The sequence below is a fragment of the Pempheris klunzingeri genome, chromosome 1 (genome assembly GCF_042242105.1).
Source record: "Pempheris klunzingeri isolate RE-2024b chromosome 1, fPemKlu1.hap1, whole genome shotgun sequence".
Lineage (NCBI taxonomy): Eukaryota > Metazoa > Chordata > Actinopteri > Acropomatiformes > Pempheridae > Pempheris > Pempheris klunzingeri.
The window spans coordinates 19,749,223-19,766,107 of record NC_092012.1 but is presented as its reverse complement, the minus strand read 5'-3'; the positions used below and the strand labels follow the sequence as shown (position 1 = coordinate 19,766,107).

Here is a 16,885-nt window from a genome sequence, read left to right as displayed (position 1 = left end):
TGTTCTGACTGAATCAGCACTTTTCATTTGTCGTATACTTCTTGTGGGACCAAAAAGAAAAGTCCTAATAAATATAATATGTGGAGGTTGTCACCTCTTAGACTGCTGAGCCAGCAAGACTTTAATGTCCGCTACACTGGCAAACAGGTCGCTTCTGCTCTCTGTCTACCTCTGCATCCTGCCTTCTTCTTCTTTCTTTTGTGCTGCCTCTGAAGGTGACTTTAATATGGATTTTGCAAATTAGAAATAACTAAACTGAATAGGACCATTCCAATGTTTGCTTTTGGTGGGATTTCTGAGGACCACATTTCCCATAAACCTGCTGATTCTTTGTGCAGAGTTCAAATTGAAATCCACTGACTTTCTCTGCAGTCGCTGCACACGTGTTTATTTCTCTTTCACTTTGCTGAAAAGCGTGAACATGTGGAAGGAGATTTCTCATTTGCTCTGCATTCAATCATCTGCCATTATAAGACCCTCTGAAAGCTCCACTGATGCTAGAACACCAACGGCAGTCTTTTATGTTTTGTGTTGTGCAGCAGTTAAGCAGATCTCCAATAAAATCCAATTCTTTCAAAGTAAAAATGCAAAGTATAGGTTGCCATATTCATCTCAGCAATGTGTCTGTATACAACGATGTCTCTAGAATTAAATGTTTCGTATTTATAGTCTTATTCTGAACCTTCTCTTCATGCTGTCTTCCCTTCTCTTTCACTTCATTTTCTCGTTTCTACTTTCATTCCAGTTTTTTGATCGTCTCGCAGTTCAGCTCCTCCCCCTCCTCTTCCTCTCTCAGGGGTGAGTCTAAATGAGGGTGATTTATTATCGTGCTCTGTTTCTCCTTTCCTGCTGAAACACCATTACTGTCACAGCACAAACACTCACTAACATTTTACACAAATTCAAATACAGAACACAGAAATGCAGCATTTGTACAACATGCACACACATATTGATGCTATACTTTACTACTATACTTTTTTGCACATTATGATGTCACAGTGATGTTTACCTTTGACCTTTTGGATATGAAATATCATTCCATCATATTCCTTTTAGACAGTAGAAAAGGAAAAACAACTGAAAAAAAATCATTCTTAATTATTTACTTAACTGAAATTTGGCAATAGAGCTCCTTCAGATTTGAACACTTTCACTGCCTCTTCTACAAAGACAGGCCAGAATATGTAACAGTTCTTATGCCCAGTTTATTGTAGGTCTATTCTGACCAGTAGCACAAGATAATGAAACAATTCAAGAGATTGTGCGACTCCGTCTCTGTATCTGATTCAAGCCACGGGATGAATAAAAATATAAAGAGAGGTGGGGAACAAGAAGACGGGGTGAATATGAAGCAGACAAAGTGTGAGGAAGACAGCAGAAATAATAGGGGAGAAGGAAAGAAAGAGGCATAAGCAATAAGGAGAGAGAGAGAGAGAGAGTGAAAGAGTGAAGGGGTACTGCGGGTGTGTGACATAGAGTCCCCAGAGTCCTAATTATCACTGTATGAATTATTACATCTGTAAAACACGTTCATACACACGTTAACACACACACATACACACACACACACACACACACACACACACACACACACACACACACACACTCAGCTCTCCTGCCTCCCTCCATACACCTCTAGACCACATGTCACCTGAGGCATTTTCTCCCTCCTAACATCTTCCTCTCCAGTCTACTCACGCTCCCCCTCTTCCTGTCTCCTCCTGAAACCTCTTCTTTATCTCATTTTCAATTTGAGTCACTCTTACGGTTTGCATCGAGTGAACAAAATATGTTGTGTCCTGCCTCCATCAAGCTGAAGGAGATATTTTGCTTCTGTCTCTATGAGATATGGTTATGAAATCCCAGAATTCTAAGTTTTATTGGTTATTGTGTCCTTGTGGGGAGTTATTTTGGTGGAAAACCTCTTTGCAATTTAAGATTTTAATTGACACCCGCAAGCTACTAAGAAACCATTTTTTTCAGTAAGTTGTTTAAATGAGCTCTTTCACCATTGAGGAAAAACAAATGTTTGTCATTGCTAGTGGACGCCTCAGACAAAACTGCCAATGTCAATGTGCCAGTTGATGTACAGATAACTATGACTGAATGAATCTAAAAACATGATGATTCTTTGGCAAATTACTGGGTTCCAAGGAGCTCATTTTTTACATCAAAATGAATGTCTACCTTTGGTGTAAAATGTGTCCATATCATTAAGAACACATAGACATGCACACATGGACACACACAAACACCTCTACAGGTGACTTACCTGGTATGGATAGAGTGTAACTCCTCCATTAGAGCGGTTCAGGTGCTGATGGGCCTGCAAAGCTGCTGTACTCAGTACTGCTGCACTCCCATTGTTACTGCTGTTAGCACCGTTATGGCCAGGGCTGTTTACTCCAGTCACTGGTTGCTGTTGCACACCAGCTTTTCCTGAATTGGAGGACCCATTCCTTCTGTCCATCCCACCTCCAAGCCCCAGGGAACTGGGCTTGGACCCCAGTCTGTGCCCTGGGCCTTGAGGTTGTGGGTTTACAGGAGCACAGCTGGATGTTTGACCTACCGAGGGGCTCCCATGGCTAGGGTTGGATGGTCCGTGGCTGGGGCTGGGTGTTGGGGTCTGGCTGGGGCTTGGGGAAGGCGACTGGGAGGACGGGTGAGGAGGATGCGAAACCGCAGCACCAGCTGAAGAGGAGGAGGAAGGAAGAAAAGGAGGGGGCCATTCTCGTGATACAGGACCTCCTGGCGCTCCGGATGCTCCCATCTGACCCGGAGGTCCTTGAGATCCATATCGTCCACCCAGGGCTGTAGGGGAAGAGGTGGGAGATAAATCCCACTGGTCGAGCGTGAGGACCATGCGCACGGCTTCCTGTTTAAGCTGAGTGAGGTGAGTGGCGCAGACATCACAACGACTGTCACGTTCGTTCCACGCCCGCCGAGAACTGTTGGGCACCTGAAGCTTATCGTGAAGGAGGAGAGAGAAGGAAGGATCCTGGAAGGAGAGAGAGAGAAACAGAAAGCTGGGATTTAGGCTGGTGTCTGAGCGAATGAATGAGAGCAAAATAAAGCTAGAACAGCATGTTTTGATTTTCAGGAGAGGAGAGGAGAGGAGAGGAGAGGAGATGCTAGGCATGTTGGGCAAATCATGCGAATATTTATAGAAAATCCAACAATCATTGCCACGTCGCCTGAGGAAAAATGTGTAGAGAGATACACACACACCCAGAGAAGGACATGCAAAAGCAAGAACACACACAAAAATGCACACAAGCACATACGCACACTCACGCGCGCACACACACACACACACACACACACAATATGCTTAGGGTTTAAAGGGTGAAAGTGTCACAGAAGCTGGCAGCAAGCAGAGTCCTCAAATACAGCAATGAAAACCTCTTGCCTCTGGCCTTACTCTCCTTTTTTTCTTTCTCAGCATGAATTTTGCTACAGTGCAGCCTGTGTGTTGAGAGCATCTTATAGCTTCTATTGTCGGATCTTTGAATCATCTGTAAAGTGTAAATACTCAGAAAATAAGAGATAAAACAACGGCTAATATTTTTTTCTTCATACATTAGGTTAATTGTTTGACTATTAATTTCTAGGGAAGACAAATGACCAAATTTATTTCCCATAAAAAGGCAATAAAATCTCAGGGAACAGCTCAGTGACTGTGACATGTCTTTTGTTCAGTCATGTCTGAGAACGGAGTTTAAAACATTAAAAGTAAATCTTAGAGAATCCTGGTTGTAATCATTGTAACTGAAACAGCACTCAACAAATAAACATTCGGTGACAGTTTGAGCTTTTTCACACTCACATGTTGTTCATCTTCTCATTTTAAAACCCATTGTTCTGTTCTTCTGGGGCTGAATTGGTAAAGTATGACACTAACTGCTAATGGCCTACTTGCAGAAACAAGATTTGTGAGGACAAAAGGGCACTTTAGTGAAAAACAACAGCAAAACACCGCACTGAGTAGGAAGTGAAAAGGGCTGGTTGAGGAATATAAATCAGAGCATTGGGTGATTATTAACAAATACACTGTCAGCTAGTCACAGCGCTGGTCTCATATACAGCGAGATATAACAGCGAGGCAGGACAACAACAGCCCAACAAATGAAGGATCAGCTTCATCATATTGTTGTAGCATCACAAATCTGTGGTAATCACAGATTACATTTCTCAATAACTTGCATGGTCTCACTATGTAAACACTTTTATTACAAGTCAGCCATTTATATCTGTGTACTTTATGGGGATCATTGGTCCTGATCCAGTTCACTGTCAATACGCTACAATACGCTACACCTTTGCAGGTTTTGGTTCTCTAAATGATATCTCAGCATCTCAGTCGTCTGCCCCTCACCCCTCTCCCCTCCACCCGCCGCCACTACTACCATGGCTCCATGGTCGCGTCTTTCATTCCCTCTGTACACAGCTGCTGACTGACAGCCTCTACTAGCTTTTGTGCTACTGTGTTGGCTCAGTAGCTTAGCTGAGCCCGTCGCTGGGCAGCAGTTCTGACTTGTTTTTCGGCTCAGCAAAGGTCCAAAACAAATGAAGCTCAGATTATGACTCACACAGAGTGAGTGTGATTTCATCACCTGCTCTGGTTGCCATTACTCTACTATATCTTTACATAGCTTAATACTATATTAATGTTCTGAATGTTGTATAGAGAACTTTTAAGAACTAAATTGTACAAATTTCAGTTTGGAAAACTGGTGATTTATTCAAAGAAAACACAGTGGACAGCCTGAGGTTGTTCAAAACGATCTTTACCTGTGTAAAATATCAAACATACTACTATCATATTATATCTAAAATACTCCCACAACTACAGCTGTTGCACTTCACCACATCCACAGATGTGTTCCTCTACTAGAATCGACTCTAAATAGACAATGTGAACCTGCAATGAGTGGCCACACATGTCAATGTGGCATGCAGAACATTTGACCAGTGAGTGCAGACTGTCAGGCTTGTAGGTTCTCAAAAGCTCCCAAATAAAAATAGCAGATGCTAAACAGTTTTTGAGATAAAACATGACAAAATCAACAAATGCATTATCTGCCATTTTGGATAAAATATATAAACAGAAAAACAGAATCATTAAAAAACACAAAATGTATCTTTCTCACCCTCGACTTTCTCTACCTTCATATGTCTCTCTGTCAGTGCTTGTCTGGTGAATTTGTGTGATTGCGTGTGTGTGTGTGTGTGTGTGTGAGCGATCTTAGTGTTCTTTCCTCTGTGTGGAAATCAGGATATTTGTCCAGTTTATTTTGCACACTTATCTGTGCTTGTTTGCATGGATGAATGTGCCTGTACAGGTATGCGTTATGTGTGTGTGCATGTGCACATATTTCTCCAGACTAATTGGAGGCAGTCACACAGAGAGAAGCTGTGCTAAATCTCCAGCCATGATTCCTTGTTCTAAATATCAAAGTTAACAAGCTAAACACACGCACTCACCTTGATACAGATCTGTGTAAACCTCATTTGACCCCACTGCAAATATTTCTTCAGATTTTTCCACAAAGCATACAAAGCATTAAGCACTTTATCTAACAAAAAGTCATTAAATAGAGGCAGTTTTTCCTTATAAAAGTCTGGCTTTACTCAAGGCCTTTGAGACTAATGGAGGGATTAAAATGATGTTGTGAGCTTAAGTCTAGATGTAGTGTCAGTGTGTCATTACTGAGTGAATATCTGCTTAGGAGCCCTGTACTTCAACAAAACATCTGTGGTAGGTGGTGCCAGCTCACTTTACAACTGTAATTACCCTCCTGCTTTCAGCCAGCCCACGTCTTCTGTGACATTAAAGCCAGGTATCTGTGTAGGTATTCTGTATAAGTGAGTGAGTTACAGCAAATTCATTGTATGGCTCCATGTAAAAACCATCTCATGCTATTCTAACTTGGCTAAGACAGTAAAGAACTTATCTGAACATGTACAGTCTCCACAAGAATAAAACGTCTTTTCTTCATTCTGTGCACAGTTCTCCCACCAAGAGGCACAAAATATTTTCTCTGAAACTGCTTTCTCTGGAACGACTTTTACCAAGTGCTTCTGCACCTCAAAAATTGAGCCATAACATTCATTATCTTTACAAAAAAATGGTGAATGGTGAAAAGTGGTAAATATTCCATTACTGCAGCTGCATTTTCTACCTGATTGATCTCAGAGCACAAAACAAACTAGAAAACAGCTTAAACACTAACTTATGATGTAATGTCAGAATAAAGATGATCACTAATGACACATGTTGATCCAGAAAGAGCAAAAACATCACTGTAAACAGCTGTTCAACAGGATGGGACTTTTATATGAATATCTCAGTATATCATGCCATAGACGAGGCTGTGGCATGTACAGTATTAATCAAAGTGATGGGTAGGCACTCTTTGTTTAGTGAAGCTTAATCAATACGTGAGTTATAGAGATGCAGCATCTGTATATGTGTATGTGCATCCAATCAATAGGCATGTGATGGACACAGGTTATCTCTCAGCTGATTTAGACAATCAGACATTAAGATGAAAAAATGGAGGGACGTGTGGGTAAATGATGAGTGACTGACAGGTAGAAAGCAGCGCATCAGATATATGGAAAGGCAGCTTTCTTGCCAAAATACTGGAAATGCATCCGATTTACATGGGTTTATATGATTAATTGGTTGTTGGTCCTATTCCAAAATGACAACACAGCCTCACAATTATATATAAACAACCAATGTGTTTCAATTTTTGCCCAAAAATCGACCAAAATGTAGATTGTCTTAATCTGTGTGTGTGGTCAGCCTCCACGGTGGCCCGCAAGCTCATAATGAGCCTGTTGGCAAGGAAAAGAGGGTGAATGTAACATACTGTCTGCCAATAGGCCTCTATCAATAAAAAGCCTGTTACCTTTCCTCAATCAATATACCGTCTGTGTGTGTGGAGAGTGAGTGTGCCAAAGTGTGTCCACACAAAGCAACATTTCATCTAACAGTAAAATACAACCTCTCAATGTGAGATCTGCCTGCTAGGCTATGTCAACAAACCACAAGACCCAAGATACACACACACACGCACACACACACACACACACGCAGGCATGGCAGGAGCTCAAACCTTGGCGAGTATCTGAGCAGTGTGTTGGTGTATGTGTGTGCATATTTATGAATAAAGGCTACCTTGTTACTCAGGAACACTGAATAGCATAACGGATTGAACATAGTTTTTAAACATATACAAACTGTACACACATGTGGGCGATCGTACACGCATATTCCTGGCTTGCATGAGACACCACACACACTCCGGGCTACATGAAATAAGCTAGTGTCTCTCTCTCTGGCCCGCTCTATCTCCCTCTATCTCTCACACACACACACATGCAAAAAAATAACATGTTTGCATGCTTTTCACTCTAGAAAGAGTCTGTTTCTCTTCATTTCTGATACCAAACTTTTATTGTTGATGGCTGACAATTGCTTTACTTTATCGTAGCTTCACAGAAAATATGAAATGTCATCTACGTTTGGTCACCTGCCCGTGAGAGTGGGACAGATAATGCACCATCAAACAACAAAAAGAAAGAGAAGGAAGAAAGTGCTGCAACATGTGCAAACCAATTCACACACACCCGGAAGCTCAAAGGGTTATGTGTGTGTGTGTGTGTGTGTGTGTAAGGATTTAGAGGGAAGCAGTGTGATTTTCCATATCGTGGTACAAATATGGAACACAGCTGGAACACACAAGCGTAAACGGGGGACAATATTCTGCACAGTTATTAATGGATGTCTTTAAATCCAGTGTGGATTTGTTTAGCAACATTCAGTGAAGATTTATGTAAAAGGTTTCACAAAGAAGCAACTTTACTCAGTTTAATCTGTTTATCCTTTTTCCTAATAAATAACATCTGATCTTCTTGCCACAGTCACTGTGTACAATTTACCAGCAATGCAAGAGTCTCATTTTACCGACTGTTCATGTCAGTTATCATAAAATGTGTCTGCGATAGATAAAATGAACTGCTGTGAAGAAATTGTGAGGCAATCCTCAAATCAGTGCCAAATAGAAGTCCTGCTTTTTCTGTTTAGAGAGAATTGGAGAAGTCAGATATTTGCCAAAAATTAGTGCAAATTCTCTCTGGGCTTCTTTCAACCCCTCTGTATCTCCGGCACACACACTCAGACACACACGCATAGCAGACAGGCGAGCAAAGGATCAATGAAGTGGACACAGTGTACGGTCCTTGAGATGAGGGCCTTGTTGTTCCAAATTAGCTGAGATTTGGGGAGCAGCCAAAGCAGGGGAGCAGCGGGGGTGGGGGAGAGTGGGGAGTTTTTGCTACTACTGGGCATGGACACTGCTTGAGTACGCACACACGCTCACACACAAACATTTAGCATAATAAATGCTTGTACAAAGTATATATATTCAGCACACACACGCACACACAAACGCACACACACACACAGATGCACACATACACTCTTTCTCTATGTGCCCCCTCTTTGACCCTGTTTCTGTATTCCTCTTCCCGCTGATGCTTCCTTTTTGTTATTTCCAGCTCATCTTTTAGTGGAACAGCATAACTTTGAGTTTGTTTATATTCCCTTGGTCCAAACCCACACACACACACACACACACACTCCCTCTGTCTCTCTCTCATTAGTGTGGTATTATGTTGCCAGACAAGCTAGAGTTCAGTCCAGGCAAACAATCTTATAGAGTTTAATATGGGAATCTAATTGGAAGCAAATTTATTTTCCAAGTCTTTAAAGGTATTTTTACAGTATCGGATGTACAATAGGATTATTATTATCATTACACTATTTAATGAAACTGTAGTTAATGAGAATGTCTCATTGTGGACCTTTTTACTTCTCCTTTCCTTCATCTTTCATCACATCTAACTGTCTCTTCCAGGCATCTCTCCACCTCTGAGTTCATCAGTATTCTGTGAGTGACTCAATCAGTCTCAGCACCACAGATAGGCTGTGTGTGTGATTCATTTCCTCCAAGGACAGACAAACACAGCTTCAGCTCCACTGTGCAAGGATGGAGTGAGTGAGAGGAAGTAGAGAGACAGAAACGGCGGCAAGCTAACTGAACAGTGACCTCAGCGACTCTTAGTGGGCTGACAATCAGTCTTTGTAGCAATGCCTGTGTGTGTGTGTGTGTGCAGACTGGACACAGGAGGATGCTATTACTGAGATTTGATAAGAAAAGACAGCTCAGCCCTGTTTGTCCCTTACAGTGTGCATGCATGTGTGTGTGTGTGTGTATGTGTGTGTGTGTGTGTACGTGTGCGTGTGTGCGCACTGCAGGTAAAGGGTTCAAGAAAATAGGCTGTCAAACAGGACACATCCCTTTCACACACACACTTAAATAGACAAACACACAAACACACACACTCCGTCTGTCTTACTGGGTACATGCCAACCTTTTGACACTGAATTGTATGATTTCAACCCACTTCCTTTGTCATTCCTTGTTTTCACTTCTGCTATATTTAGCACCACTTCACAGTGTGACACTCAAAAATTAGGAAAAAGGAAAAGATGGCAGATCCGAGGGGAGAGGAGAGGAGAGGAGAGGAGAGGAGAGGAGAGGAGAGGAGAGGAGAGGAGAGGAGAGGAGAGGAGAGGAGAGGAGAGGAGAGAACACGTTCTTAGTTGGTTATAGCCAGAATGACAGTGGTTTATTGGTGTGTGTGTGTGTGTGTGTGTGTGTGTGTGTGTGTGTAATCAGTTTCAGACGAGTGGCTAAGGAAGGTAAACCTTTCCTCCTCCCCCCACACTCATTTAACTCTCATCTCTCTCCTCATTCATTTCCCCACTACGTGCTCCTCTGTACACACATGCATTTCTCAGCAGGTTGGGGATCAGTGAATCCATGCAGAAGAGATGCAGACGGTCTCTTTGCACCTGCTCTGACAGGACACACACAAACACACGGTAGAAGGCGCCAGTGTGACAGAATGATAAAGCAAGGATGAAAAATGGAAACCAGCAGCAAGACACTGAGAAGAAAATACTATAAATTGTGTGTGTGTGTGTGTGTGTGTGTGTGTGTCCATCAAGTATGTAGGTGGCCCATGATCACGCACAATGGTTTCGTGATGGAGAATGATAGCATGTGTCTGTGTGTGTGTGCAAGAGCAAGGTCAATAACACAGAGGTTATAAATGGCATCACAGACACACACACTGAACACACTGATGTGCACACATACTGTATTGGACAAATGTTACACTGACAGAGGTCAAGCACAGGTCTCCCTGACTTTCTCTACAAAAAAACACTATGTCGCTCTCAATCTCTCTCTCTGTTTGTTTCTCATGCTCCAGACATTTCGGGCACCTGATATGTCCATGTTCAGCATTCAAGTATGTAATATTTAGTGCCAGATGTGATTCTGTCAGCTCGAGACAAGATTATGCATCTGGAGACAGCCAGCTCAAGTTCCACCTATGACAAAGGCTACACACAAAGGCTTTCATCTGACAATCTGCCCATAATATTTATGTCTTTGAACATCTGGTGTAGAACCAACTACAGAAGTGAAGCCCTTTTTTATAGGTGAAAAAGACATTCCTAAGGAAATAGAGCTCTTTCCACATCTGATTTACTGTGACTCTTTCAGCCAAACTGTCATCAGCAGAGGACGTACCGACATTCACCTCACTTCCCTTGAACCTTGAAGTCGTGTCAATTCTATAGCAAGTGATGTGTTGGTGATCTTACACTCATGCTAGTTTTTGTTAATTAACCACCACATAGCCACAGGCTTATTGTTATTTGGGCGTGTTCACTGCAAATTCAAATGTAAATCACCTCTAAACGAATCAAATACATTGTTATGCACCAAATTCCATTTCTAATTTATCTGAACATGTTTAAGAACAGGAAACCATTGTGAATTTTATCAACTAGTAATAAGAAAAAAATGGAACAATGTCACAATTAATCTGTGATACTGACCTTAAAAATCTCGATTAAAGCTTCATCACATTATTGAGCCTTCATTATTATAAAGGTCTGACCACTGACGTGGATCAAGAGAGGAAGGATTGTCAGGATGAAGGCAGGAGGGGGACAAAGGGAAGAAGAGGGATTGTGTGAGGAAAGATGAATGGAAGTAGGGAAATCAAAAGTTGGCTTCATCCTCAGACGATCAATCATACGCGCACAGACACACACTGACCTGGTGCAGCATACACTTATTAAGTAAACACTGAATTAACTAGTATGAGTGTAAAAGCTGGCTAACAGTCACATTAGTGTTTCTGTAGCACACAGCAGAAATGACCCAAAGCAGAAGCCGTTTTCAATAGCATGTTAGTGAGAGTGTAGACATTAAGCTAGGCTTCTCTCTCTCTTTCTCTCTCTTGCTCATTTATTACCACCCCCTTCTCTCTCCTTCTCTAAAGTATGTCTCCTTTAATCACCTTTTTAATTGGTCATTCCTTCATATGAGCCAATGATGGGTGTAAGAGTTAGATTGGTTAGGACACAGTGGTAACCTATTATGCGCGCGCGCACACACACACAAATGTTTGTACATATGCACGCTCGCATAAAGTCGCTTATGCATACATTTAGATGAACAGACGCACGCTTATGTTTGCACACATGCACACACACTCCCTTGTGATGTTGACACGCTATATTAATAACAAAGAAAAATGCATTAGAATATTTGTGTTGCCATAGCAATGCTGAAATTAATTAGCACACACAACAAAGTAGCTATAGGGGATGTAAATTACCTGCTGCATTCTGTCTCGCTGGAGACTGCGTGGAGAGTGTGTCTGTGTGTACAATATTTATATGTGGATTTTTATGCAGCTTTTGTGTGCTGTGTGATGCTGTGTGTGCACTACCAGTAATAATACAGGTGTCAGATGTGATTTTTTGGTACCCACATGCACTCAAACTGGTCTCTCTGTGAACCTCTTTCTCTCACTGCTAAAGCTCACACTGATCACACTCTGATATTCTCTAAAGTCTCTAAATGTTCACTTTGCAGTTTCAGGCAGGTAATTATGCAGTATGTTAGCGCCCACACACCACTGTTTTATGTGTAAAGACACGTACAAGCACGTGCTTCCACACCATTGCTATCACTTATCCATGAATTAAGAGGACCGACTTTGACAGTCAGCTTACTCTCAGTTGCAGTGAGTGCAGGACAGCAGGTTTTGTTCACCCAGTGGGCGAGACAGTGGCTTCACATGCTTTGGTGTATTGGTCTTCAAAGACGTTAGTACCCTTTGAAATGTTACTTCTTTGAATGCCTCTGGGCAAGCGACTCTAGTCAAGCAGGGTCAGTGTGAAGGTCTTTAAAAGAGGCCTCACAGAGTCTTTGAAGCGCTTCCTCAGACCATGTTGGTGACGTACGTCGGTCTGTGCAGGCTACATTCATGCAGCCACTGCTTGGGATTGATGACTATAATTAATTGCCTGTTTGAACATTGCCATGGATTATCTTGGGTTAAGTGCTCATTGGTCATCCTGCTCCCCAAAGTTGTGTTTTCCTCACTGCACACACACACGCATATGTACAAAAATAGCAGTGCATGATCAGTGTGTGTGTGTATGGGGGATGTTAAACCCAATCAAAGGGGATAAAAAATGCTGGAAACAGATGCTTTGGACAGATCTCTGTCTGTCTGTCTGTCTCTCTCTCTCTCTCTCTCTCTCTCTCTCTCTCTCATGCTATCATGCAAATGTAACAAGGGAAAAAAAGCATGTATCTGTGTAAATATACTATGAGTGTATAATGCTGCCTTCCCATTAACAGCCTGAACTACGGGTCTTGTCCCAGCTTGCACAGTGCTACGTCTACAGACGAGCCCCCTGCTACAATGTAAATAAGCTACCTCGCTGGAAGAGAGCCTGGTTTTTATTAGCTGTCCATCTACATCTTGTGCCCAGCTCTAAATGAAGTAGTTGTTTAAATTACTGCTTATTTTTATGTGGAAGTTGCTTGCTGGTCCTGTTTTTAAATGATCTGGCTACCCGTGGTGGAGCCTGACTGTAAATGAACTGCATATAAATTCTGCTGCCCGTTTTTAAATCAGCCCACCATCTGCATCAGAGCTTCACTGTAAATGAAGCATTTGCTACCAAAACTATATGTGAAAATAATCTACTTCAGTGTGTTAGCTAGCTGCCAATTAACTAGATGTCTGGCGCCTGAACATAGATGGCAAACTTGGCTTCATTTCTAGTTAATTAAAGTGCAAAAGTAGTCTATGGAAATGCCTCTTTTCACATATATATATGTACAGGTGGCTTAATCCTGCAACACCACGCTCTGCTCACAATAAAAATTGTGATTTGTGATTTTGTTTCCAACAACTCTCAACAGAAAGGTCCGTATACATGTTTGAGTGACCAAATAATGTTCAGAGAAACATTTGCCTTCATTATTAACTGAGTTTAAATGTGTTAAAGTCAGTCAAAGTCTGAATAATCACCTTGGTGCCTCACTATAAATATGTTGTCTATTTATATCAGGGCCTGAGAGAAAAATGCCAGGTGCTAATTATTGCCAGTGAGAAATTTCAGAAGGTTTTACACCACCAAGTGTTAGTATGTTGCTCCACATACTGAACCACAAGGATCCATACCTGTTCATAGTGGTCTGTCCAATGCAATCAAGTACAAAGCAAATGAGGTAGATTTACTAACTACACAGAGACTCAAACACACTCTTGCACAATACAGAAATCACTGAATAGTTCAGGGCATTTCAGTCCATGAAGTACAGTCCATATGCTTCAGGGACCACACTTTCACAGATGGGGTTAAATCATATCTTAACCTGTTTGTACATAAATCAAAGTATGAATCATACTTTCAGTTTCTTTGTCACAGCTATTATGTATCCCCCTTTTTGTCCTCCTCTTAACTCTTATCTATCTTTCCCTCCATTGATCCTTTCTCTTCTATATTCCTCTCTATGTCTCACTTCTTCTCTCCCCGTTTTCACTTTTCTCACCCCTCTCTCCTTTACTCTCCCCACTTTCTCTTTCCCTCTCTCTCTCTGACAGTGATAAATTGCCTGTTGGGTTGGGTAATCCATCTTGCCGTATCCCACACCTGAACACACACTCTCTCAGTTCTCCCCTGCTCCCCCTTTTTCCTCCTCTTTCTCCATCTATCCGTTCCTCCCTCCAGTATCCTTCCATCCCAAGGTTAGTGAGGCACACAGGGGAGGAACTGAAGGTAAAGATCTGCCTGACAACTACCGCTTACACATGTGTGCACACACAAAAGGAAACAGGTGAGTGCACACAAACAGTTTTCATACCCTAACACACACAAAAGCACAAACTCAAATATACAAACTCAGTCATGGTTTTTCCTGGCTCAGAATCAGGCAAAAAAGAAGTCTGTCAACCATGAACTACTGCAGAATTTGATTATACAACTACATGTTTCATCTTGTAATGGGAAAGTAAAGTTAAATGTGCCAGGTTGTGCACATGGCATCAGCCCAGTGGAAAAAGTTTGCTGCCCACAATAGTCTTTTCTTCAAGTCAATCAGGTTTTATTTTGAATTTTCCTGTTATCTGAAGATGTGATTATTTCAGGAAAAGTCTGTGAAGTGGGGAAAAAAAGTATTTAAGATCTTAAATTAGAATCAGGCAGAGGCAAGAGGAAAGCTGCTCCTCAGGAGCTGACGTATGAGAGAAGTATGAGAGAATGATCGAAAATTATCTCATATTGATGTGAAACTGAGCTCGGTCATGTTTGAAAGGAATAGGCTGGACAGAGAAGGTATTTTATTTTAAATTTTATTTTCCTCTAGGAGACTATGGTCTAAATATTGTTAAATGGATTATTGATGATGAGAGTCTACAGCATACAGCAGTGCTTAGCAGCATCCTGAAACATGAAAAACCTTTTTAAAAAACAAACCATGTAATGCAGTAAACTCCACGTTTGATGGCACCTTTGACAATTTGTCAGGTGGTTCCTCCAGGCCTGTACAAAGAGCTTTTATGTGGTTTAACATAGACCTTAAACCTTGAATCATCAAGCAAGCTTCTAAAACTAAACCACTTTTTTAAGAGTCCTATAGCCATGAAAGTCAACTGAGCGTGTTTGCTCTTTTCCAGGCTTCATAATCACACAGTAGCCCTCTTTCATACATGAGAGCTCTGTAAAGCACTAGTCACTGCTAGTACGTTGGTTGCTGTTTGTGTTCTCTCTCTCTCTCTCTCTCTGTCTCTCTGTCTCTCTCTCTGTCCAACCTCCACCCAACGCGGACCCCTACAGAAGCCGCCCACATTGAGCCTGGGTCTGTTTGAGGTTTCTTCCCGTTAAAGGGGAGTTTTTCCTGCCACTGTTGCTCAATATAATATCTGATGCTTGCTCATGTGGGAATTCTTGAATCCTTAATTTTGAATTCCTGAATCGTTGGGTCTCTCTCTAATTAAAGAGTTTGGTCTAGACCTGCTCTTTATGTAAAGCATCTTGAGATAACGCTGTTGTGAATTGGCGCTATATAAATAAAGATTGATTGATTGATTGATCACTGTTGGCCACTCAGAGGGAGTACTAGAGACTTTAGAGACTTGCTCAAGAGCACAGTTGTTATTGACAGAGACTTACTCATCCAGGTTTCACTTGGATTCAAAACGACAACCGTATGGCCACAAGCTTGCATTACCGCCTGCTACAACTCCAGAAGATCAGATATGATCAGATATTGCTTTTGCTTGGTCAGCAGGTCCAACAGGTCATTCAGGGAGACTGAAAAAAGAAGCGATACAGAGATATGTGTAGGTAAAGATTAAAGAGGGGGAGCCCAGCTTTGGTATGACTCCCTCTCTGACACTGTATGTATCCTGGTGTACAGTCAATAGCGGATAACAGTAAACAACAACAACCATTTCAAACCCTCTAAATCGAGCCCTGCAGGCTCCATCTGCTCAGGGTAATTGGAAAGTTTAACGGCTAGAGGCTATTCTCTGTGTCTGATTGAAGCACAGACTGGGAACAAACAGCCAATTTAATTCTCTCTCTCTCTCTCACACACACACACACACACACACACGCACACACACACACACACACTATCTCTTTCCTTCTATGCCTTGCTACCTCTGTGTAGCCGTTATGAATTATTGCCTCTCCTTTTCTTTAAACTTTTATTTTGACTAGTTTTCTTTCTTTCCTTTCTAATCTTAATTTTATGTTCCTCCTCTTCCATCTTGTTGAAAAGAGTTGACGGGGAGAGGAATGGTGTGCGGATAGAGGAGATGCTGCTGGGCTGAGATGGATGATATTCATTAGGCGAAAGTGAATGATATTTTTGTCTATTACTCAGTATGGGGTGAGGTAGTGAAGACTAATGGAAAGACAGAGAGCCTGGCAGAGGTCAGTTCATCTATGAAAAATTTCTTTGTCATGAATCAGTTTACTTTATTCAAACATTATAACAACAGCATACGGTGTTACAGAACGTAGTGCTTCGCTTTCATCACAGACAGATACGTTCTGCAGAAAGTAACCACAAACCTGACCGAGCGATAGACTTCAAAGTCAGGGTTTTTTTTTTAGAATATTTCTAATATTTAAGCCCCATAAAAGAATTAATGCCTTAAAATACTAATATACTGTAATTGGACCACAACTACTGCAGCAAAGTCTGCCATGGAGCCGGACTGGAAACTGCAGCTTAAATGTCAACCTTGTTCTCGTTTCACCTCCTGCCCTTTACAATGCTCTGACACAATAGACTCACAGTGCTGCTTAAAATACACACACACACACACACACACACACACACACACAAGGAGAGTTCTCCTCTCGTCCTATCTTTGGCATTAGCCAGCCTCTTAACCTATATAGTTAAGCTAGGAA

The 16,885-nt window shown here is 41.7% G+C and overlaps 1 protein-coding gene across 1 annotated transcript in view; it reads right to left on the bottom strand.

Moving 5' to 3' along the window:
* kif26ba (kinesin family member 26Ba) overlaps window positions 1-16,885 on the bottom strand; it is a 77,550-nt gene that overhangs the window by 49,655 nt on the left and 11,010 nt on the right. The window contains exon 3 of the mRNA XM_070828762.1: window positions 2,276-3,001. Within this exon, the coding sequence (XP_070684863.1) occupies window positions 2,276-3,001 (726 nt within the window). The remainder of the gene's footprint in view (window positions 1-2,275; window positions 3,002-16,885) is intronic.